This window comes from Pecten maximus, chromosome 7, assembly GCF_902652985.1.
Source record: "Pecten maximus chromosome 7, xPecMax1.1, whole genome shotgun sequence".
NCBI classification, from domain to species: Eukaryota; Metazoa; Mollusca; class Bivalvia; order Pectinida; family Pectinidae; genus Pecten; species Pecten maximus.
This window is the reverse complement of record NC_047021.1, coordinates 46,148,500-46,173,829: the sequence shown is the minus strand read 5'-3', so window position 1 is coordinate 46,173,829 and position 25,330 is coordinate 46,148,500. Positions and strand designations below refer to the sequence as shown.

At 39.8% G+C, this 25,330-nt stretch overlaps 1 protein-coding gene across 1 annotated transcript in view; it reads right to left on the bottom strand.

The window, feature by feature from the left end:
* LOC117330988 (DDB1- and CUL4-associated factor 1-like) overlaps positions 1 to 25,330 on the bottom strand; it is a 225,087-nt gene that overhangs the window by 94,218 nt on the left and 105,539 nt on the right. Inside the window, exons 19-23 of the mRNA XM_033889585.1 lie at positions 20,511 to 20,592; positions 19,356 to 19,495; positions 15,667 to 15,748; positions 11,817 to 11,932; positions 7,482 to 7,670 (exon numbers count right to left, since the gene is read on the bottom strand). Of these exons, the coding sequence (XP_033745476.1) occupies positions 7,482 to 7,670; positions 11,817 to 11,932; positions 15,667 to 15,748; positions 19,356 to 19,495; positions 20,511 to 20,592 (609 nt within the window). The remainder of the gene's footprint in view (positions 1 to 7,481; positions 7,671 to 11,816; positions 11,933 to 15,666; positions 15,749 to 19,355; positions 19,496 to 20,510; positions 20,593 to 25,330) is intronic.

Below are 25,330 nucleotides of genomic sequence, written 5' to 3'. Positions count from 1 at the left end.
AACCTAGAGTTGTCTACTTTGTTGTATGTGACAGAGAATACCTAGAGTTGTCTATCTTGTTGTATGTGACAGAAAACCTATAGTTGTCTACCTTGTTGTATGTGACAGAGAAAACCTAGAGTTGTCTACCTTGTTGTATGTGACACAGAAAACCTAGAGTTGTCTACCTTGTTGTATGTGACAGAGAAAACCTAGACTTGTCTACCTTGTTGTATGTGACAGAAAACCTAGAGTTGTCTACCTGGTTTGATGTGACAGAAAACCTAGAGTTGTCTACCTTGTTGTATGTGACAGAGAAAACCTAGAGTTGTCTACCTTGTTGTATGTGACACAGAAAACCTAGAGGTGTCTACCTTGTTGTATGTGACACAGAAAACCTAGAGTTGTCTACCTTGTTGTATATGACAGAGAAAACCTAGAGTTGTCTACCTTGTTGTATGTGACACAGAAAACCTAGAGTTGTCTACCTTGTTGTATTTGACACAGAAAACCTAGAGTTGTCTACCTTGTTGTATATGACAGAGAAAACCTAGAGTTGTCTACCTTGTGGTATGTGACAGAAAACCTAGAGTTGTCTACCTTGTTGTATGTGACAGAAAACCTAGAGTTGTCTACCTTGTTGTATGTGACACAGAAAACCTAGAGTTGTCTATCTTGCTGTATGTGACACAGAAAACCTAGAGTTGTCTACCTTTGATGTGACAGAAAACCTAGACTTGTCTACCGTGTTGTATGTTACAGAGAAAACCTACACTTGTCTACCTTATTGTATGTGACACAGAAAACCTAGAGTTGTCTACCTTATTGTATGTGACACAGAAAACCTAGAGTTGTCTACCTTGTTGTATGTGACACAGAAAACCTACAGTTGTCTACCTTGTATGTGGCAGAAAACCTAGAGTTGTCTACCTTGTTGTATGTGACAGAGAAAACCTAGAGTTGTCTACTTTGTTGTATGTGACAGAGAATACCTAGAGTTGTCTATCTTGTTGTATGTGACAGAAAACCTATAGTTGTCTACCTTGTTGTATGTGACAGAGAAAACCTAGAGTTGTCTACCTTGTTGTATGTGACACAGAAAACCTAGAGTTGTCTACCTTGTTGTATGTGACAGAGAAAACCTAGACTTGTCTACCTTGTTGTATGTGACAGAAAACCTAGAGTTGTCTACCTGGTTTGATGTGACAGAAAACCTAGAGTTGTCTACCTTGTTGTATGTGACAGAGAAAACCTAGAGTTGTCTACCTTGTTGTATGTGACACAGAAAACCTAGAGTTGTCTACCTTGTTGTATGTGACACAGAAAACCTAGAGTTGTCTACCTTGTTGTATGTGACACAGAAAAGCTAGAGTTGTCTACCTTGTTGTGTGTGACAGAGAATACCTAGAGTTGTCTACCTTGTTGTATGTGACAGAGAAAACCTAGAGTTGTCTACCTTGTTGTATGTGACACAGAAAACCTATAGTTGTCTACCTTGTTGTATGTGACACAGAAAACCTAGAGGTGTCTACCTTGTTGTATGTGACACAGAAAACCTAGAGTTGTCTACCTTGTTGTATATGACAGAGAAAACCTAGAGTTGTCTACCTTGTTGTATGTGACACAGAAAACCTAGAGTTGTCTACCTTGTTGTATTTGACACAGAAAACCTAGAGTTGTCTACCTTGTTGTATATGACAGAGAAAACCTAGAGTTGTCTACCTTGTGGTATGTGACAGAAAACCTAGAGTTGTCTACCTTGTTGTATGTGACAGAAAACCTAGAGTTGTCTACCTTGTTGTATGTGACACAGATAACCTAGAGTTGTCTATCTTGCTGTATGTGACACAGAAAACCTAGAGTTGTCTACCTTTGATGTGACAGAAAACCTAGACTTGTCTACCGTGTTGTATGTTACAGAGAAAACCTACACTTGTCTACCTTATTGTATGTGACACAGAAAACCTAGAGTTGTCTACCTTATTGTATGTGACACAGAAAACCTAGAGTTGTCTACCTTGTTGTATGTGACACAGAAAACCTAGAGTTGTCTACCTTGTTGAATGTGACGGAAAACCTATAGTTGTCTACCTTGTGGTATTTGACAGAAAACCTAGAGTTGTCTACCTTGTTGTATGTGACAGACAACCTAGAGTTGTCTACCTTGTTGAATGTGACGGAAAACCTATAGTTGTCTACCTTGTTGTATGTGACAGAAAACCTAGAGTTGTCTACCTTGTTGTATGTGACAGAAAACCTAGAGTTGTCTACCTTGTTGTATGTGACAGAGAAAACCTAGAGTTGTCTACATTGTTGTATGTGACACAGAAAACCTAGAGTTGTCTACCTTGTTGAATGTGACACAGAAAACCTAGAGTTGTCTACCTTGTTGTATGTGACACAGACAACCTAGAGTTGTCTACCTTGTTGAATGTGACGGAAAACCTAGAGTTGTCTACCTTGTGGTATGTGACAGAAAACCTAGAGTTGTCTACCTTGTTGTATGTGACAGAAAACCTAGAGTTGTCTACCTTGTTGTATGTGACACAGAAAACCTAGAGTTGTCTACCTTGTTGAATGTGACGGAAAACCTAGAGTTGTCTACCTTGTGGTATTTGACAGAAAACCTAGAGTTGTCTACCTTGTTGTATGTGACACAGACAACCTAGAGTTGTCTACCTTGTTGAATGTGACGGAAAACCTATAGTTGTCTACCTTGTTGTATGTGACAGAAAACCTAGAGTTGTCTACCTTGTTGTATGTGACAGAAAACCTAGAGTTGTCTACCTTGTTGTATGTGACAGAGAAAACCTAGAGTTGTCTACATTGTTGTATGTGACACAGAAAACCTAGAGTTGTCTACCTTGTTGAATGTGACACAGAAAACCTAGAGTTGTCTACCTTGTTGTATGTGACACAGACAACCTAGAGTTGTCTACCTTGTTGAATGTGACGGAAAACCTAGAGTTGTCTACCTTGTGGTATGTGACAGAAAACCTAGAGTTGTCTACCTTGTTGTATGTGACAGAAAACCTAGAGTTGTCTACCTTGTTGTATGTGACACAGAAAACCTAGAGTTGTCTACCTTGTTGAATGTGACGGAAAACCTAGAGTTGTCTACCTTGTGGTATTTGACAGAAAACCTAGAGTTGTCTACCTTGTTGTATGTGACACAGACAACCTAGAGTTGTCTACCTTGTTAAATGTGACGGAAAACCTATAGTTGTCTACCTTGTTGTATGTGACAGAAAACCTAGAGTTGTCTACCTTGTTGTATGTGACAGAGAAAACCTAGAGTTGTCTACATTGTTGTATGTGACACAGAAAACCTAGAGTTGTCTACCTTGTTGAATGTGACACAGAAAACCTAGAGTTGTCTACCTTGTTGAATGTGACGGAAAACCTAGAGTTGTCTACCTTGTGGTATGTGACAGAAAACCTAGAGTTGTCTACCTTGTTGTATGTGACAGAAAACCTAGAGTTGTCTACCTTGTTGTATGTGACACAGAAAACCTAGAGTTGTCTACCTTGTTGTATGTGACACAGAAAACCTAGTTGTCTACCTTGTTGTATGTGACACAGAAAACCTAGAGTTGTCTACCTTGTTGTATGTGACACAGAAAACCTAGAGTTGTCTACCTTGTTGTATGTGACACAGAAAACCTAGAGTTGTCTACCTTGTTGTATGTGACACAGAAAACCTAGACTTGTCTACCTTGTTGTATGCGACAGAGAAAACCTAGAGTTGTCTACCTTGTTGTAAGTGACAGAGAAAAGCTAGAGTTATCTACCTTGTTGAGTGTGACAGAGAATACCTAGAGTTGTCTACCTTGTTGTATGTGACAGAGAAAACCTAGAGTTGTCTACATTGTTGTATGTGACAGAGAAAACCTATAGTTGTCTACCTTGTTGTATGTGACACAGAAAACCTAGAGGTGTCTACCTTGTTGTATGTGACACAGAAAACCTAGAGTTGTCTACCTTGTTGTAAGTGACAGAGAAAACCTAGAGTTGTCTACCTTGTTGTATGTGACACAGAAAACCTAGAGTTGTCTACCTTGTTGTATTTGACAGAGAAAACCTAGAGTTGTCTACCTTGTTGTATATGACAGAGAAAACCTAGAGTTGTCTACCATGTTGTATGTGACACAGAAAACCTAGAGTTGTCTACCTTGTTGTATTTGACAGAGAAAACCTAGAGTTGTCTACCTTGTTGTATGTGACACAGAAAACCTAGAGTTGTCTACCTTGTTGTATTTGACAGAGAAAACCTAGAATTGTCTACCTTGTTGTATGTGACAGAGAAAACCTAGAGTTGTCTACCTTGTTGTATGTGACACAGTAAACCTAGAGTTGTCTACCTTGTTGTATGTGACAGAAAACCTAGAGTTGTCTACCTTATTTTATGTGACAGAGAAAACCTAGAGTTGTCTACCTTGTTGTATGTGACACAGAATACCTAGAGTTGTCTACCTTATTGTATGTGACAGAGAAAACCTAGAGTTGTCTACCTTGTATGTGGCAGAAAACCTAGAGTTGTCTACCTTGTTGTATGTGAAAGAGAAAACCTAGAGTTGTCTACCTTGTTGTATGTGACAGAGAAAACCTAGAGTTGTCTACATTGTTGTATGTGACAGAGAAAACCTAGAGTTGTCTACCTTGTTGTGTGTGACAGAGAATACCTAGAGTTGTCTACCTTGTATGTGGCAGAAAACCTAGAGTTGTCTACCTTGTTGTATGTGAAAGAGAAAACCTAGAGTTGTCTACCTTGTTGTATGTGACAGAGAAAACCTAGAGTTGTCTACATTGTTGTATGTGACAGAGAAAACCTATAGTTGTCTACCTTGTTGTATGTGACACAGAAAACCTAGAGGTGTCTACCTTGTTGTATGTGACACAGAAAACCTAGAGTTGTCTACCTTGTTGTAAGTGACAGAGAAAACCTAGAGTTGTCTACCTTGTTGAATGTGACACAGAAAACCTAGAGTTGTCTACCTTGTTGAATGTGACGGAAAACCTAGAGTTGTCTACCTTGTGGTATGTGACAGAAAACCTAGAGTTGTCTACCTTGTTGTATGTGACAGAAAACCTAGAGTTGTCTACCTTGTTGTATGTGACACAGAAAACCTAGAGTTGTCTACCTTGTTGTATGTGACACAGAAAACCTAGTTGTCTACCTTGTTGTATGTGACACAGAAAACCTAGAGTTGTCTACCTTGTTGTATGTGACACAGAAAACCTAGAGTTGTCTACCTTGTTGTATGTGACAGAGAAAACCTAGACTTGTCTACCTTGTTGTATGCGACAGAGAAAACCTAGAGTTGTCTACCTTGTTGTAAGTGACAGAGAAAAGCTAGAGTTATCTACCTTGTTGTGTGTGACAGAGAATACCTAGAGTTGTCTACCTTGTTGTATGTGACAGAGAAAACCTAGAGTTGTCTACCTTGTTGTATGTGACAGAGAAAACCTATAGTTGTCTACCTTGTTGTATGTGACACAGAAAACCTAGAGGTGTCTACCTTGTTGTATGTGACACAGAAAACCTAGAGTTGTCTACCTTGTTGTAAGTGACAGAGAAAACCTAGAGTTGTCTACCTTGTTGTATGTGACACAGAAAACCTAGAGTTGTCTACCTTGTTGTATTTGACACAGAAAACCTAGAGTTGTCTACCTTGTTGTATATGACAGAGAAAACCTAGAGTTGTCTACCTTGTTGTATGTGACACAGAAAACCTAGAGTTGTCTACCTTGTTGTATTTGACACAGAAAACCTAGAGTTGTCTACCTTGTTGTATGTGACACAGAAAACCTAGAGTTGTCTACCTTGTTGTATTTGACAGAGAAAACCTAGAATTGTCTACCTTGTTGTATGTGACAGAGAAAACCTAGAGTTGTCTACCTTGTTGTATGTGACACAGTAAACCTAGAGTTGTCTACCTTGTTGTATGTGACAGAAAACCTAGAGTTGTCTACCTTATTTTATGTGACAGAGAAAACCTAGAGTTGTCTACCTTGTTGTATGTGACACAGAATACCTAGAGTTGTCTACCTTATTGTATGTGACAGAGAAAACCTAGAGTTGTCTAACTTGTATGTGGCAGAAAACCTAGAGTTGTCTACCTTGTTGTATGTGAAAGAGAAAACCTAGAGTTGTCTACCTTGTTGTATGTGACAGAGAAAACCTAGAGTTGTCTACATTGTTGTATGTGACAGAGAAAACCTAGAGTTGTCTACCTTGTTGTGTGTGACAGAGAATACCTAGAGTTGTCTACCTTGTATGTGGCAGAAAACCTAGAGTTGTCTACCTTGTTGTATGTGAAAGAGAAAACCTAGAGTTGTCTACCTTGTTGTATGTGACAGAGAAAACCTAGAGTTGTCTACATTGTTGTATGTGACAGAGAAAACCTATAGTTGTCTACCTTGTTGTATGTGACACAGAAAACCTAGAGGTGTCTACCTTGTTGTATGTGACACAGAAAACCTAGAGTTGTCTACCTTGTTGTAAGTGACAGAGAAAACCTAGAGTTGTCTACCTTGTTGTATGTGACACAGAAAACCTAGAGTTGTCTACCTTGTTGTATTTGACACAGAAAATCTAGAGTTGTCTACCTTGTTGTATATGACAGAGAAAACCTAGAGTTGTCTACCTTGTTGTATGTGACACAGAAAACCTAGAGTTGTCTACCTTGTTGTATTTGACACAGAAAACCTAGAGTTGTCTACCTTGTTGTATGTGACACAGAAAACCTAGAGTTGTCTACCTGGTTGTATTTGACAGAGAAAACCTAGAATTGTCTACCTTGTTGTATGTGACAGAGAAAACCTAGAGTTGTCTACCTTGTTGTATGTGACACAGTAAACCTAGAGTTGTCTACCTTGTTGTATGTGACAGAAAACCTAGAGTTGTCTACCTTATTTTATGTGACAGAGAAAACCTAGAGTTGTCTACCTTGTTGTATGTGACACAGAATACCTAGAGTTGTCTACCTTATTGTATGTGACAGAGAAAACCTAGAGTTGTCTACCTTGTATGTGGCAGAAAACCTAGAGTTGTCTACCTTGTTGTATGTGAAAGAGAAAACCTAGAGTTGTCTACCTTGTTGTATGTGACAGAGAAAACCTAGAGTTGTCTACATTGTTGTATGTGACAGAGAAAACCTAGAGTTGTCTACCTTGTTGTGTGTGACAGAGAATACCTAGAGTTGTCTACCTTGTATGTGGCAGAAAACCTAGAGTTGTCTACCTTGTTGTATGTGACAGAGAAAACCTAGAGTTGTCTACCTTGTTGTATGTGACAGAGAATACCTAGAGTTGTCTACCTTGTATGTGGCAGAAAACCTAGAGTTGTCTACCTTGTTGTATGTGACAGAGAAAACCTAGAGTTGTCTACTTTGCTGTAAGTGACAGAGAAAACCTAGAGTTGTCTACCTTGTTGTGTGTGACAGAGAAAACCTAGAGTTGTCTACCTTGTTGTATGTGACAGAAAACCTAGAGTTGTCTACCTTGCTGTATGTGACAGAGGGAGAGGGATGGGAAGGCCGTCCAATGGTAAAACGTATGTGTCCTGATGTACCACTTGAGCCCTGAGCAGAGCCATTCTCTGTCTGACTGGACGATGTGTTGATACTGATTGGCTGAGTCACATGACTGCTGGAACCTGATTGGCTGTTTGGCAGACAAATCTGTCGCCCCTAAAACATTAATAATATATCATTAACAACTTAAAAATTAACTCACACCACATTTGAGAAACAATATCAAAATTACTAATTTCAAGATTCCATGTTGACCTATGTTAATGAGTTAAATGGCATCTCAGAAAGGGCCCCATAAACCTGTACTACAATACAGACATGTCAGAAAGGGCCCCATAAAACTGTACTACAATACAGACATGTCAGAAAGGGCCCCATAAACCTGAACTACAATACAGACATGTCAAAAAGGGCCCCATAAACCGTAACTACATCACAAGACATGTCAGAAAGGGCCCCATGAACCGTAACTACAATACAGACATGTCAGAAAGGGCCCCATAAACCTGAACTACAATACAGACATGTCAGAAAGGGCCCCATAAACCGTAACTACAATACAGAAGTGGAGGTGTCGCCTGTGTATGCGAATAATTAAAGGGTCATAACTCTTTAAAATTAGGACTTGAAAAAATAAATGGCTATAACTCTTTTAAAAACTTGCGAAAGACTTCCCATGAAATTTTGAATTAATTCCAGTAATTAAAGGGCCATAACTCTTTAAAACTAGGACTTGAATAAAAAAAAACAATAACAAACTTGTCCACAGTATTATGGTAAGGAACATTCTATTTTCGCAAAAAAAATTAAAGGGCTATAACTCTTTTAAAAAGGTCTGAATAAATTTGGTTAACGAACTTGTCCACAGTATTATGGTAACGAATCTTCCCATGCAGTTTCAAATTAATCCGGTAATAATTATTCAAGTTATTGAGTGGAAACCATTTTCGCAAAAAATTAAAGGGCCATAACTCTTTTAAAATGGTGCGAATAAATTTGGTTAACGAACTTGTCCACAGTATTATGGTAACGAACCTTAATGAAGTTTCAAATTAATCCTGTAATAATTATTCAAGTTATTGAGTGGAAACCATTTTCGCAAAAAATTAAAGGGCTATAACTCTTTTAAAAAGGTGCGAATAATTTTGGTTATCGAACTTGTCCGAGCTATCATGGTAATGAACCTTCCCATGAAGTTTCGAATTAATCCGTTCTAAACTACTAAAGTTATCGTACGAAAACCATTTTCCGGACGCCGCCGACACCGACGCCGAAAAGTAATACCTATATGTCTCCTTTTTCAAAGGCGACACACAAAAAGGGCACCATAAACCGTAACTACAATACAGACATGTCAGAAAGGGCCCCATAAACCTGAACTACAATACAGAAATGTCAGAAAGGGCCCCATAAACCGTAACTACAATACAGACATGTCAGAAAGGGCCCCATAAACCGTAACTACAATACAGACATGTCAGAAAGGGCCCCATAAACCTGAACTACAATACAGACATGTCAGAAAGGGCCCCATAAACCGTAACTACAATACAGACATGTCAGAAAGGGCCCCATAAACCGTAACTACAATACAGACATGTCAGAAAGGGCCCCATAAACCGTAACTACATCACAGACATGTCAGAAAGGGCCCCATAAACCTGAACTACAATACAGACATGTCAGAAAGGGCCCCATAAACCTGAACTACAACACAGACATGTCAGAAAGGGCCCCATAAACCATAACTACATCACAGACATGTCAGAAAGGGCCCCATAAAACGTAACTACAATGCTTACATGTCAGAAAGGGCCCCATAAACCTGAACTACAATACAGACATGTCAGAAAGGGCCCCATAAACCTGAACTACAATACAGACATGTCAGAAAGGGCCCCATAAACCTGAACTACATCACAGACATGTCAGAAAGGGCCCCATAAACATCAACTTAACCCGAGTGTTACATTTCGATTGGCACTGCAGACCTAAAAATATTGTGCATAACTAATTTTCTATTTATAACAAGAGATCCCATCCCAGAGGGATCTTGGCGCCCACCACTGAATGATCTTCATATGTTCCATGTCAGATTGATCTTCTCTCTATTTTTCCCTTTCTCTTACTAATCTGTGTAAATTGAGAAACATCTCTCCAGTACTTTTCAAACAAGGGGAACTTATACATATGAAATTTTAGATTAAGCGATAATGGCTGTCTGTCGATAATGATGTTTTCATATTGGTCCCAAAATGCAATACGACGGACCAAGGCAAACCTACATATGAAATTGGAGAAACATCCCTTCAGTACCTTCTATAAAACAGTGATAACAAACTTCCATTGTCAAAATCCAAGATGGCGTCCTGTCAGCCATGTTGTTGTCAGATTGGTTCCAAAATGCAATATGCATAACAACAGACCACGGGGTACCTACATAACAAAGATGGCGGTCTGTTGGCCATGTTGTTATCTGACTATTCCCAAAATAAAAAATGCACAACTAGGGACCAAGGGTAACCTATATATCAAATTTGAGAAAGATCCCTTCAGTTTTTTCTGAGAAATAGTGATAACAAACTTCAATTGTCAAAATCCAAGATGGCTGCCTGTTGGCCATGTTGTTATCCGATTGGTCCCAAAATGCACTATACATAATAAGGGACCAAGGGGAACCTACATATGAAATTCACAAAGATCACTTCTGTGAATCAGTACTTTCTGAGAATTAGCGATAACAAACTTCAGATGTCAAAATCAAAGATGGCTGCCTGTCAGCCATGTTGTTTTCCAACTGGTCCGTAAATAAGATGTTCATAACTACAGACCAAGGGCAACCTACATATGATATTTGAGAAAGATCCCTTCTGTACTTTCTCAGAAATAGCGATAACAAACTTCAATTGTCAAAATCCAAGATGGCTACCTGTCGGCCATGTTGTTTTTCAATCGATCCCAAAATGCAATATGCATAACTACAGACCAAGGGGAACCTACATATGAAATTTGAGAAAGGTCCCTTCAGTACTTTCTCAGAAATAGAGATAAGAATTGTTTAAGGACGAACAGACGGACGGACGGACGGAGGGACGGACGGAGGGACGGACGGAGGGACGGACGGAGGGACGGAAGGACCACAGACCACGGAAGCAAGGCGATTTGAATAGTCCATCATCTGATGACGGTGGGCTAAAACAAGAGATCCCAGAGGGATCTTGGCGCCCACCATTGAATGATCTTCATAGGTTCCATGTCAGATTGATCTTTTCTCTACTTTTCCCTTCCTCTAAGTCTTACTTATCTGTGAAAATTCAGAAACAGCCCTCTATAGCTAGTACTTTTCAAACAAGGGGAACCTATATATAAAATTTAAGATATAGCGATAATGGCTGTCTGTCGACCATGTTGTTTTTGGATTGGTCCCAATATGCAAAACTAGGCACTGAGGGGAACCTACATATGAAATTTGAGAAAGATCCCTTCAGGACTTTCTGAGAAATAGCGATAACAAACTTCAATTGTCAATATCCAAGATGGCTGCCTGTTGGCCATGTTGTTTTCTGATTGGTCTCAAAATGCAATATGCATAACTAGGCACCAAGAGGAACCTTCATACGAAATTTGAGAAAGATCCCTTCAGTGCTTTCTGAGAAATAGCGATAACAAACTTCAATTGTCAAAATACAAGATGGCTGCCTGTCGGCCATGTTGTTTTCCGATTGGTCTCAAAATGCAATATGCATAACTAGGCACCAAGAGGAACCTACATATGAAATTTGAGAAAGATCCCTTCAGTACTTTCTGAGAAATAGCGATAACAAACTTCAATTGTCAATATCCAAGATGGCTACCTGTCGGCCATGTTGTTTTCTGATTGGTCTCAAAATGCAATATGCATAACTAGGCACCGAGGGGAACATATGTATGAAATTTGAGAAAGATCCCTTCATTACTTTCTGAGAAATAGCGATAACAAACTTCAATTGACAAAATCCAAGATGGCTGCCTATCGGCCATGTTGTTTTCCGATTGGTCTCAAAATGCAATATGCATAACTAGGCACCAAGGGGGACCTACATATGAAATTTGAGAAAGATCCCTTCAGTATTTTCTGAGGATTAGCGATAACAAGAATTGTTTACGGACGGACGGAGGGACGGACGGACGGACCACGGACGCAGGGCGATTTGAATAGCCCACCATCTGATGATGGTGGGCTAAAAACATTGAATAAAGTCAGGGTCTAATAGACTACTCAACACTACTCCTGATAACGAGCAGAATGAGAAAACAACTTACCATTTTTGGTGTTTGATGGGGTGTGGAGAAGAAATGAGGGCTGGTGGGGTGAAGTTGAGAGGAATACACCAAAAGGGAAGCTTCCTTCTGTAGGGCTGAAGCTGTTACATGTAAACCTGGAACAGAACTCGGTATGATAAGTAAAGTAAACCTGGAACAGAACTCGGTATGATAAGTAAAGTAAACCTAGAACAGAACTCGGTATGATTAGTAAAGTAAACCTGGAACAGAACTCGGTATGATTAGTAAAGTAAACCTGGAACAGAACTCGGTATGATAAGTAAAGTAAACCTGGAACAGAACTCGGTATGATTAGTAAAGTAAACCCGGAACAGAACTCGGTATGATTAGTAAAGTAAACCTGGAACAGAACTCGGTATGATAAGTAAAGTAAACCTAGAACAGAACTCGGTATGATAAGTAAAGTAAACCTAGAACAGAACTCGGTATGATAAGTAAAGTAAACCCGGAACAGAGCTCGGTATGATAAGTAAAGTAAACCTGGAACAGAACTCGGTATGATAAGTAAAGTAAACCTAGAACAGAACTCGGTATGATAAGTAATGTAAACCTAGAACAGAACTCGGTATGATAAGTAAAGTAAACCTGGAACAGAACTCGGTATGATAAGTAAAGTAAACCTAGAACAGAACTCGGTATGATAAGTAAAGTAAACCTGGAACAGAACTCGGTATGATAAGTAATGTAAACCTAGAACAGAACTCGGTATGATAAGTAATGTAAACCTAGAACAGAACTCGGTATGATAAGTAAAGTAAACCTGGAACAGAACTCGGTATGATAAGTAAAGTAAACCTAGAACAGAACTCGGTATGATAAGTAAAGTAAACCTGGAACAGAACTCGGTATGATAAGTAATGTAAACCTGGAACAGAACTCGGTATGATAAGTAATGTAAACCTGGAACAGAACTCGGTATGATAAGTAAAGTAAACCTGGAACAGAACTCGGTATGATAAGTAAAGTAAACCCGGAACAGAACTCGGTATGATAAGTAATGTAAACCTAGAACAGAACTCGGTATGATAAGTAAAGTAAACCCGGAACAGAACTCGGTATGATAAGAAAAGTAAACCCGGAACAGAACTCGGTATGATAAGTAATGTAAACCTGGAACAGAGCTCGGTATGATAAGTAAAGTAAACCTGGAACAGAACTCGGTATGATAAGTAATGTAAACCTGGAACAGAGCTCGGTATGATAAGTAAAGTAAACCTGGAACAGAGCTCGGTATGATAAGTAAAGTAAACCTAGAACAGAACTCGGTATGATAAGTAAAGTAAACCTGGAACAGAACTCGGTATGATAAGTAAAGTAAACCTAGAACAGAACTCGGTATGATAAGTAATGTAAACCTGGAACAGAGCTCGGTATGATTAGTAAAGTAAACCTGGAACAGAACTCGGTATGATAAGTAAAGTAAACCTGGAACAGAACTCGGTATGATAAGTAAAGTAAACCTAGAACAGAACTCGGTATGATAAGTAAAGTAAACCTAGAACAGAGCTCGGTATGATAAGTAAAGTAAACCTGGAACAGAACTCGGTATGATAAGTAAAGTAAACCTAGAACAGAACTCGGTATGATAAGTAAAGTAAACCTAGAACAGAACTCGGTATGATAAGTAAAGTAAACCTGGAACAGAACTCGGTATGATAAGTAAAGTAAACCTGGAACAGAACTCGGTATGATAAGTAAAGTAAACCTGGAACAGAACTCGGTATGATAAGTAAAGTAAACCTGGAACAGAACTCGGTATGATAAGTAAAGTAAACCTGGAACAGAACTCGGTATGATAAGTAAAGTAAACCCGGAACAGAACTCGGTATGATAAGTAAAGTAAACCCGGAACAGAACTCGGTATGATAAGTAAAGTAAACCTGGAACAGAGCTCGGTATGATAAGTAATGTAAACCTGGAACAGAACTCGGTATGATAAGTAAAGTAAACCTAGAACAGAACTCGGTATGATAAGTAAAGTAAACCTAGAACAGAACTTGGTATGATAAGTAAAGTAAACCTGGAACAGAACTCGGTATGATAAGTAAAGTAAACCTACATACCCTGGGATACAACAGACAGTCTACTGTACAGGACAACATACCGTGGGATACAACAGGCCGTCTACTGTACAGGTCAACATACCCTTGGATACAACAGACCGTCTACTGTACAGGACAACATTCCCTGGGATACAACAGACCGTCTACTGTACAGGACAACATTCCCTGGGATACAACAGACAGTCAACTGTACAGGACAACATACCCTGGGATACAACAGACCGTCTACTGTACAGGACAACATTCCCTGGGATACAACAGACAGTCAACTGTACAGGACAACATACCCTGGGATACAACAGACCGTCTACTGTACAGGACAACATATCCTGGGATACAACAGGCCATCTACTGTACAGGGCAACATACCCTTGGATACAACAGACCGTCTACTGTACTGGACAACATACCCTGGGATACCAGACAACATACCCTGGGATCCAACAGACCGTCTTCTGTACAGGACAACATACCTGGGATACAAGACAACATACCCTGGGATACCAGACAACATACCCTGGGATACAGGACAACATACCCTGGGATACAGGACAACATACCCTGGGATACCAGACAACATACCCTGGGATACCAGACAACATACCCTGGGATACCAGACAACATACCCTGGGATACCAGACAACATACCCTGGGATACAAGACAACATACCCTGGAATACAGGACAACATACCTGGGATACAGGACAACATACCCTGGGATACCAGACAACATACCCTGGGATACCAGACAACATACCCTGGGATACAGGACAACATACCCTGGGATACAGGACAACATACCCTGGGATACAAGACAACATACCCTGGGGTACCAGACAACATACCCTGGGATACAGGACAACATACCCTGGGATACAAGACAACATACCCTGGGATACAGGACAACATACCCTGGGATACAGGACAACATACCCTGGGATACAAGACAACATACCCTGGGATACCAGACAACATACCCTGGGATACCAGACAACATACCCTAAGATACCAGACAACATACCCTGGGATACAAGACAACATACCCTGGGATACAGGACAACATACCTGGGATACAGGACAACATACCCTGGGATACCAGACAACATACCCTGGGATACCAGAAACATACCCTGGGATACAGGACAACATACCCTGGGATACAGGACAACATACCCTGGGATACAGGACAACATACCCTGGGATACAAGACAACATACCCTGGGGTACCAGACAACATACCCTGGGATACAGGACAACATACCCTGGGATACAAGACAACATACCCTGGGATACCAGACAACATACCCTGGGATACAGGACAACATACCCTGGGATACCAGACAACATACCCTGGGATACAGACAACATACCCTGGGATACAGGACAACATACCCTGGGATACAGGACAACATACCCTGGGATACAGGACAACATACCCTGGGATACCAGACAACATACCCTGGGATACCAGACAACATACCCTGGGATACAAGACAACATACCCTGGGATACAGGACAACATACCCTGGGATACAGGACAACATACCCTGGGATACCAGACAACATACCCTGGGATACCAGACAACATACCCTGGGATACCAGACAACATACCCTGGGATACAAGACAACATACCCTGGGATACAGGACAACATACCTGGGATACAGGACAACATACCCTGGGATACAGGACAACATACCCTGGGATACCAGGACAACATACCCTGGGATACCAGACAACATACCCTGGGATACAGGACAACATACCCTGTGATACCAGATGGCTGTACATCAGCTGGAGTAGCTCCCTCTCCTGGAACACGATCTTTGTTTGAGCAACAATGTCTGCCTGTAAACAAAAATGATAACATTCAGTCTAAAATGTCTATGATGGAGTAGTGTTTACATTGTTAAATGTTACTTTTTAATTTCTGTATATAATACATTGCATTTGTTAATCGTTTCTTCCCGATTAATTCCTAATCAATTCAGATGTAACTTACTTCAAAATTATACCACGATGGCAGGTACAAGAACAGATTTGTTCACAAATAATCTCCCTCCTGACTTTTGGGTCAAACTTTTTTAAGTGTGGTATTTGTGTTGATTGGGGTGTGGGATGGGGGTCGGGGGGTATTTGTGTTGATTGGGGTGTGGGATGGGGGGTGGGGGTATTTGTGTTGATTGGGGTGTGGGATGGGGGTAGGGGGGTATTTGTGTTGATTGGGATGTGGGATGGGGGGTGGGGGTATTTGTGTTGATTGGGGTGTGGGATGGGGGTCGGGGGGTATTTGTGTTGATTGGGGTGTGGGATGGGGGGTGGGGGGTATTTGTGTTGGTTGGGGTGTGGGATGTGGGGTGGGGGTGGGGGTATTTGTGTTGGTTGGGGGGTGTGGGTGGGGGTTGGGGGTATTTGTGGTTTGGTTGGGTGGTGGGTGTGGGGTGGGGTGGTGGGGTTTTGTGTTGGTTGGGGGTTGTGGATGGGTGGTGGGGGGTATTTGTGTTTGTTGGGGTGTGGGATGGGGGGTGTGGGGTATTTTGTTGGTTGGGTGTGTGGGTGTTGGGGTGGGGGTGGGGTATTTGTGTTGGTTGGTGGTGCGGGATGGGGTCGGGGGGTATTTGGTGTTGATTGGGGTGGGGGTGGGGGGTGGGGGGTATTTGTGTTGGTTGGGTGTGGGATGTGGGGTGGGGGGGGGGTATTTGTGTTGGTTGGGGTGTGGGATGGGGGTGGGGGGTATGTGTGTTGTGTTGGTGTGGGTGGGGTGGGGGTTTGGGGTTGGTGGTATTGTGTTGGTTGGGTTTTGGGTGGTGGGTGGGGGTTGGTGTGTTTTGTGTTGGTTGGGGTGTGGGATGGGGGGTGGGGGTTATTTGTGTTGGTTGGGGTGCGGGATGGGGGGTGGGGGGTGGGGGGTATTTGTGTTGGTTGGAGTGTGGGATGTGGGGTGGGGGTGGGGGTATTTGTGTTGGTTGGGGTGCGGGATGGGGGTGGTTGGGTTGAATTCAAACAAATAAAGAAGAAGCCTAAATGAGCCTGTATTCCTCACCTGTTTCCAATCCATTTTTAAGCTAATTTAGACTAATTACCATGGACTTCATTCCAATGTCAAAGTTAGCTAGGTTTATTCATTTAAATTGATTTGTTTGCCCTTCACATCAGAATGCTACATGCCTAATATCTCTGGGCCTCATAGTTATTGAGAAGTCATCTAAAGATTTTAGGCCATCTGACCTTGAATGTAGGTAAAGATCATTCATTTTCCTTAACTTGGTACTCATTATCATCCCTGCATGTTACAATCCCAATATCAGTACAACAGGCATTTTTAAGTATTGAGAAGTTGTTTCATCAGAAAAGTTAAAGCCATACTGATCACAAATGATACATGGAAGTTGGACATCTTGCCACCACATAAGTTCATTTATCGATTGAACAGGTGAGCAAAAGTGACCAGCGGTGATTGAGAACATGGGCCAATGGGCCAAAATCGCTCACCTGTAATACAGTGATCCTTTCATATATGGACCCTACAGTTATTTCAGGAGTCTGTTAAGTCGGTTGGCATATTAAATGCATAAATCATGGTTTATTTGACCCTTATGACATTGAATGAAGGTCAAGGCCATTGATTTGATCAAATATTGTAGCCCTTTATCTCAGCATGGTACAGGGCCAATATCACATCTTTTTTTGTTATTTAGAAGTCATTTAAGGATTTTAACGTATTTGCCCCATGACCTTGCATGTAGGTCGAGGTCATTCATTAGAACAATAGGTACAATACCAGGTCTCTGGGCCTTTTATTTATTCAGAAGAAGTCGTTAAAATATTTTAGCCTATTTGACCCTTGTGACCTTGACTGTAGGTCTAGGTCATTCATTTGAATAAACTTGGTAGCACTTCTCCCCAGCATGCTACAGACCAAATATCAGCTCCTTGGTACTCTTAGTTATTGAAAAGTCATTTAAAGTTTCAGGCTATTTGATCCCTGTGACCTTGAATAAGTCAAGGTCATTTATCTTGAATAAGTCAAGGTCATTTATTTGAACAAACTTGGTAGCATGTCTCCCGAGCATGCTACAGACCCAATATAAACTCCCTGGGGCTCATGGTTTTTGAGAAGAAGTTGTTTAAATATTTTAGCATATTTGACCCCTGTGACCTTGAATGAAGGTCAAGGTCATTCATTTGAACAAACTCGGTAGCCCTTCACTCCAGCATGCTACAGACCAAATATCAAGTCCCTAGGTCTTTTGGTTGTTGAAAAGATTTAGTTTAAGATCAAGCCTATTAGATCCCTGTGACGTTGAATTAAGGTCAAGGTCATTCATTTGAACCAACTTAGTAGCAGGTCTCCCAAGCATGCTACATACCCAAAAAGAAGTCGTTTAAAAGATTTCAGCATATTTGACCCCTGTGACATTGAAAGAAAGCCCTTCACCCCAGCATGCTACAGGCCCAATATCAAGTATCTAGGTCTTTTCTTTATCGAGAAGTTGTTTGAAGATTATAGGCTATTTGACTCCTGAGACCTTGAATTAAGGTCAATTTCATTCATTTGAACAAACTTAGTTGCCCCTCACCCTCTCAGGTCCCTGTGGCCAGACCATCCAATTATACAAATCTGGTTCCCCTTCACTCAAGGATCCTTCCATTCCTACAGAAGAAGCCTTTTAACCAATTTGGTACATATTACCCTGTCAAGCCCCTGGGGCCAGACCTTTTAACCAATTTGGTACATATTAACCCTGTCAGGCCCCTGGGGCCAGACCTTTTAACCAATTTGGTACATATTACCCTATCAGGCCCCTGGGGCCAGACCTTTTAACCAATTTGGTACATATTAACCTGTCAGGCCCCTGGGGCCAGACCTTTTAACCAATTTGGTACATATTAACCTGTCAGGCCCCTGGGGCCAGACCTTTTAACCAATTTGGTACATATTACCATGTCAGGCCCCTGGGGCCATACCTTTTAACCAATTTGGTACATATAAACCCTGTCAGGCCCCTGGGGCCAGACCTTTTAACCAATTTGGTACATATTACCCTGTCAGGCCCCTGGGGCCAGACCTTTTAACGAATTTGGTACATATTAACCCTGTCAGGCCCCTGGGGCCAGACCTTTTAACCAATTTGGTACATATTAACCTGTCAGGCCCCTGGGGCCAGACCTTTTAACCAATTTGGTACATATTAGCCCTGTCAGGCCCCTGAGGCCAGACCTTTTAACCAATTTGGCACATATTACCCTGTCAGGCCCCTAAAGCCAGACCTTTTAACCAATTTGGTACATATTAGCCCTGTCAGGCCCATGGGGACAGACCTTTTAACCAATTTGGTACATATCAACCCTGTCAGGCCCCTTGGGCCAGACCTTTTAACCAATTTGGTAATGACAGACGATGGATGATGGATCACCTAGTGCCAGACACTTCGCACTTAACGAGTTTACTTACCCTCCTTATCTCCTCCAGGGAGGCATCAAAATTGGCATGTGAGTGTTTCCCGGACACTCGTTCCAGCAAGTTATTTGCGTATTTACAGAACTTGACAAACTCCTGTGGCCGATCTTGTAATACAGGTTCCTTCATTAACACTGAAACAGAAATAAGAGGTTTATGTGCTTTAACAGTTCTGATATATTTTCTGTCAATTTGACCACTCTGGCCCCATACATCAGTCCGCGGGGATCAGTCAACATATCATCCCATCAGACAACATATCATCCCATCAGACAACATATCATCCCATCAGACAACATATCATCCCATCAGACAACATATCATCCCATCAGTCAACATATCATCCCATCAGACAACATATCATCCCATCAGACAACATATCATCCCATCAGACAACATATCATCCCATCAGTCAACATATCATCCCATCAGACAACATATCATCCCATCAGACAACATATCATCCCATCAGACAACATATCATCCCATCAGACAACATATCATCCCATCAGACAACATATCATCCCATCAGTCAACATATCATCCCATCAGACAACATATCATCCCATCAGACAACATATCATCCCATCAGTCAACATATCATCCCATCAGACAACATATCATCCCATCAGACAACATATCATCCCATCAGACAACATATCATCCCATCAGACAACATATCATCCCATCAGACAACATTTAACCCATAATGTCTCACTAGTTTCTATTATCTTCAATATCAATTTAACAAATCATTCTCAAAAAAGTGATTTCCTAATTTCCCAATCAGGCTCACATGAGACCCCATGGTCATTCACAATTTAATTCCAGACTATGAAGAGTATTTGATTCTACCTAATTTGGAAGTCTTTGTTGATTCTGACCCCCCTTTGGCCCTGCTTCTCAAGCCCCTGAGAGGAGAAACCAAGTAATTAATTTTGATTGACCTTGACCTTTGACCAAGTGACCTTGATCTTTGGTTTGGGTTTAATTGACTCCTTGTTTAATTGACCAACAAAAAAAAACATCAGTGAAATTTTGACCTTGACCTCTTTGCCTGATGATCTTGACCTTTAGGGTAGATTTATCTCCACCTCAGTATATATTTCTGTAATTAATGGTACTAACACAATATATTGTGGGACTTACTTTGCAGCTGGCCATTATTAAATAATGGTAATTTACCAATGATCTGTCTGACAGTCTCTGACCGAGACAAGCCCACTAAAGCCTGAAAGATACAGGAAATAATCAAGAATAGTAATTACATTTCAACCATACAGTAGCTGAAAACTGCATTATTGGTATTTTCAGAAAACTCATTATTTCAGTAATTTCATTTGTTGTTTTATTAACAAAATACATCAGATAGTGATTTTAAGTTTCACAGATGAATGCACAGAAACAGAACAGACAGATGGATAGATACAGAACAGATTATTGGACAGATACAGGACAGACACAGAACAGACAGATGGACAGATACAGGACAGACAGATGGACAGATACAGGACAGACAGATTGACAGACAGATACAGGAGAGACAGATGAACAGATGCAGGACAGACATATGGACAGATACAGGACAGACAGATTGACAGATACAGGACAAACAGATGGACAGATATAGGACAAACAGATGGACAGATATGGGACAGACTGACACAGACACAGGTGGATAGACACAGAACAGATTATTGGACAGATACAATACAGACACAGAACAGACAGATGGACAGATACAGGGCAGACAGAGGAACAGACACAGGACAGACAGATGGACAGACAGATGGACAGACACAGGACAGACACAGGACAGATGGATAGACAGATACAGGACAGATGGATAGACAGATACAGGACAGACGGATAGACAGATACAGGACAGACAGATGGACAGATACAGGACAGACAGATTGACAGACAGATACAGGACAGACAAATGGACAGATACAGGACAGACAGATGGACAGATACAGGGCAGACAGGACAGACAAATGGACATATACGGGATAGACAGACACAGGACAGACAGACACAGGACAGATACAGGACAGACAGATAGACAGATACAGGACATACAGACGAACAGACAGATGGACAGATGTATGCTAGATGGATGACATACGCCAGATGAAAAGCAATTTGATGATGATGATGATGATGATGATGATACTAAGGCAAAATCAAAGTACTGAAGGTACTGAGGGAGGCGTAAATAAAGCAAGAAGAATGATTAAACTGATATCAACATGATTGTTGATAGATACATTCAAGAGTGAGGTTTTGAGTAGTTAAACGTTTCTTCTCAAGAGTTTAAAGTCAATTACAATGTAGATGAAATGGTTTTCTATCCTGTAATGGTTTAACTGTCTTGATGTATACAATAGTTTTAACCATATTGAAGTTTCAAACAAACTTCTACTAAAGTATTTAAACATATCCACTTAAGTGTTTAAAATCAACACTTTTAGTTAGGTTGTTTAACATTTCTACTTATTGTTTAAACAGGCTTCCACTTAAATAGTTAAACATTTCTACTTAAGTGTTTCAAACAAATTTCTGTTTTAGTAGTTAACATTCATACTTAAGTGTTTAAACCGTCCTGATGAACATAATGCTTTTAACCATCCTGATGACGGTCTTAACTGTCTAATTAAGTTTCAAACTTTCACTTGTCCAGTTCACAGAGACTAGTACTATTGAATTGCATTATCAAAGACTAATTATTATACTGATCTACAAACAACTGTCAATTATACTGTTGTGTATTAGAATAGTATTGTTATTCACATGGTTCTATTAATATTGTTTAGCATGACAGGTTAAATTTTTATTAAACATTTACAATGTATTTTTACATTTAAGAATTAATCTGTGCACTTATAAGTATACATGTAATTCAATTAGAAACAGAAATAACAAGAACACATATAATTGTTGATATGTTGAATACATGACAGCACCTAGTCATAGTTACAACTTATGAGTATGAATTAAATGAACGATGGAAATACCAAACACAAACAATGTTCTTTCAAAGAAAAAATAGAGCTATACAATTATAATTATGATGATTTTATTGTGGTTTTTGCTTTATGAGCCGCTTGTCAAAGGATCATATTTTGTTAATCCTGTACATACTGTATTATAATAACATTGTAAGCATAAATGTGTGTGTATATATATATATATATATATATGTTTCATCTCTACAATGTAAGAAGTTTTACAGTTTTGAACAATACCTTTGACAGACACATTGTACGCTGAATGTCTGCATACGTTACAGGAGTTAGCTTCCGACATAAATTCAAATGTTCTAAAACGTTGTTGAGAGTTGGCTAAAACATTTTTGTCCATTTATTAGCCCACCATCATCAGATTATTTATCTAAAAATCATTTTTGTGACGTTGGTCCTCCCCTGCCCCCTGTGATAAATATTGTAAACAGAGCGAATGCTTAATTAAATTTAAATCACTGCCACCGCTAGCGATCGAAGCCGGTGCCTCTAGCTTACTAGTCTTACACTCAACCAATTTAGCTAAAGAGAAGATCTCTCTAGCTGAGCGGTATATTTATTCATTCATTCACTTTTAGCATATGTACACCACCTAAGATGTTTTCTAATTAATCATAATAGGTCCTCGGCGAATTACGTATCCGCCAAGGGGGATCATTTTTACAACATTGCGATATTTTTTTTGTTTATACCTATTATATTTGTGTAACTGTTCCATGTTCTATGTCTATATGTGATCGTATGTAATTTACCTGTGTCTTGATAAAGGGGCAGATTCCCTCGAAAGCTCGACAATTTACTTGTCTGTACTGTCGTTATTACTACTTGACATACAGTAAAACTCGGATAAGTCTAAGTCGACGGGACCAAGCAAAATATTCGACTTATCCGATGGTTCGACTTATCCGTGTTTGTATACGGAGACAAAACCCGACTATCATCGGTTGTACGCAGAACAAGTGCTTGCATGATAACATAGTCGAAAATAAGCAATACATAATAACAAAGAAATTAATTAATTGTACATGATAACAATTATTCCTTTATCTAATAAACAATATTGTGCACAGTTACAGATAAAAACAAAGTTCATGCGTAAAATAGTCTTTGACATAGACACACGATTTACACACGGGAGTCGCAAATGACAGCATAATATTCTATGAAAACGTTACATATATTATAAGAATATAAATGTATATATTGTACTCATATTATTTATCTTTAAATCCGTTTATATTGTTCTCCAATTTAACAATATTAAACATTAAACAGTCCGGAAAAATTGATCGACCATACGCGTGCTGATTTTGTATCAAAGGTGAAGGCCGCGGTCAGTGTTTTATCGGCTGCATAATCATGCATTGCCACAATCTTTTGAACAGAGTAAAAACATCCCGCATATCATTGTTACTATTGCATCGTCGTATTCAGAATTTAGGCATATATAGATAAATCAATGACAGACAGGTATTTTTCTTTGCATTTTTCGATGGAAGATATGTAATTGATCGTTTACTTTTTCCTTATTTTTTTCGGCGGCCTTGTGCATCAAAACAGTAAACAGAACACATATTGGTTTGTAGACTAAAACGTGCACATTTTATTCTTAGTTATGTATACCTAAACGTTTTACTTCACCTGAGCACCTGTATAAACAATGGGATGATGCGTAACCGACAGCCGGAAACTAATAATAGGCTCTGTTTACACCGTTACGGGTGATCGGTCACACTCGGTCAATCAGACGAGGCCAGCAAATTTTACCTGAGACAGCATGACGCCTCGATGTTCGACACAAAAATGGAAATTTTGGTATAGTTTAGAAGGGAGGGACCACAAAATATATTCGACACAACCTGCAGTATTCGATTCAACAGTGTTCGAGTCATCCGTGCTTAATTTACTAAGATAAAGAAGGGAAAAAATCGGGACCGAACGAAACGTTCGACTCATCCGATGTATTCGATTCAACCGTGTTCGACACAAGTGAGTTTTACTGTATATCCATTTATAGTAATACGCATCCAGCATTTGTTTGTTAAGATCCAGTACCTATATTGGTTTTTACCGTCGTTATTACTTACTAGACCCTATATATATATATATATACTTCAAAAAGTAGTATATGGTATGCAATTGGTAAATATTTTGATTATCGAAAACTATTTTTCATTTTATTAATTAGCCCAATTTTACTCTGGCCCTGTCACCACCGGAATCGGAACGCAATGGACCGAAAGGACCACATATGCTTTATTGTTTTTCTTCTTGCGTAGTTTAAATTAAGAAAACTAATTATAAGCTTATCATTTCCCAAAACCTGTGTGAATTATATTAAATTCAAAAATTCATTATTTATAAATTTTACGGACGAAATAAAACACCTAGATGGGACTAAATGGGTGTTCTTGGGTAAATAAATATATGATTTATCCATATATGTAAGGTAGGTGTTATGTCACATCTGATTTTATTGTATTTGAACCAAACACTAAACGGTGTTGGATATACTTCCACGTTTTCATATAGTAGCGCGCTCCGGCCCTACACCAGACATGGTAACAGGACCAGAGAAAACTCGGGCTATTCATCAATATAACACAAAAGTTTCACAGCTTTGTGTAAATAAAATAATTTGAAAAGGTTACATTTATAGCTGAAGATTAAGACAAGCTGGTTAAATCATCAGTTTTAAAAATTGTCATGAAATGCCTTTCCAGTTGGGGTACTCCCTAATGATGAACCATTTTGATATGAAAATATTCCAATTGTAATTAGTTATGAGAACTGAATGTAGATGTCTATGGTATGGGTCTTTATTATTAATACTATAACCAACTGCAGTTAATATTATTCCGAAAATTCCAAATTCTGTATATTCTTTGTGAGGGAAGAGTGCAGTCAACATCATGAATGTCGGAATGACCACTATGACTAACAGAT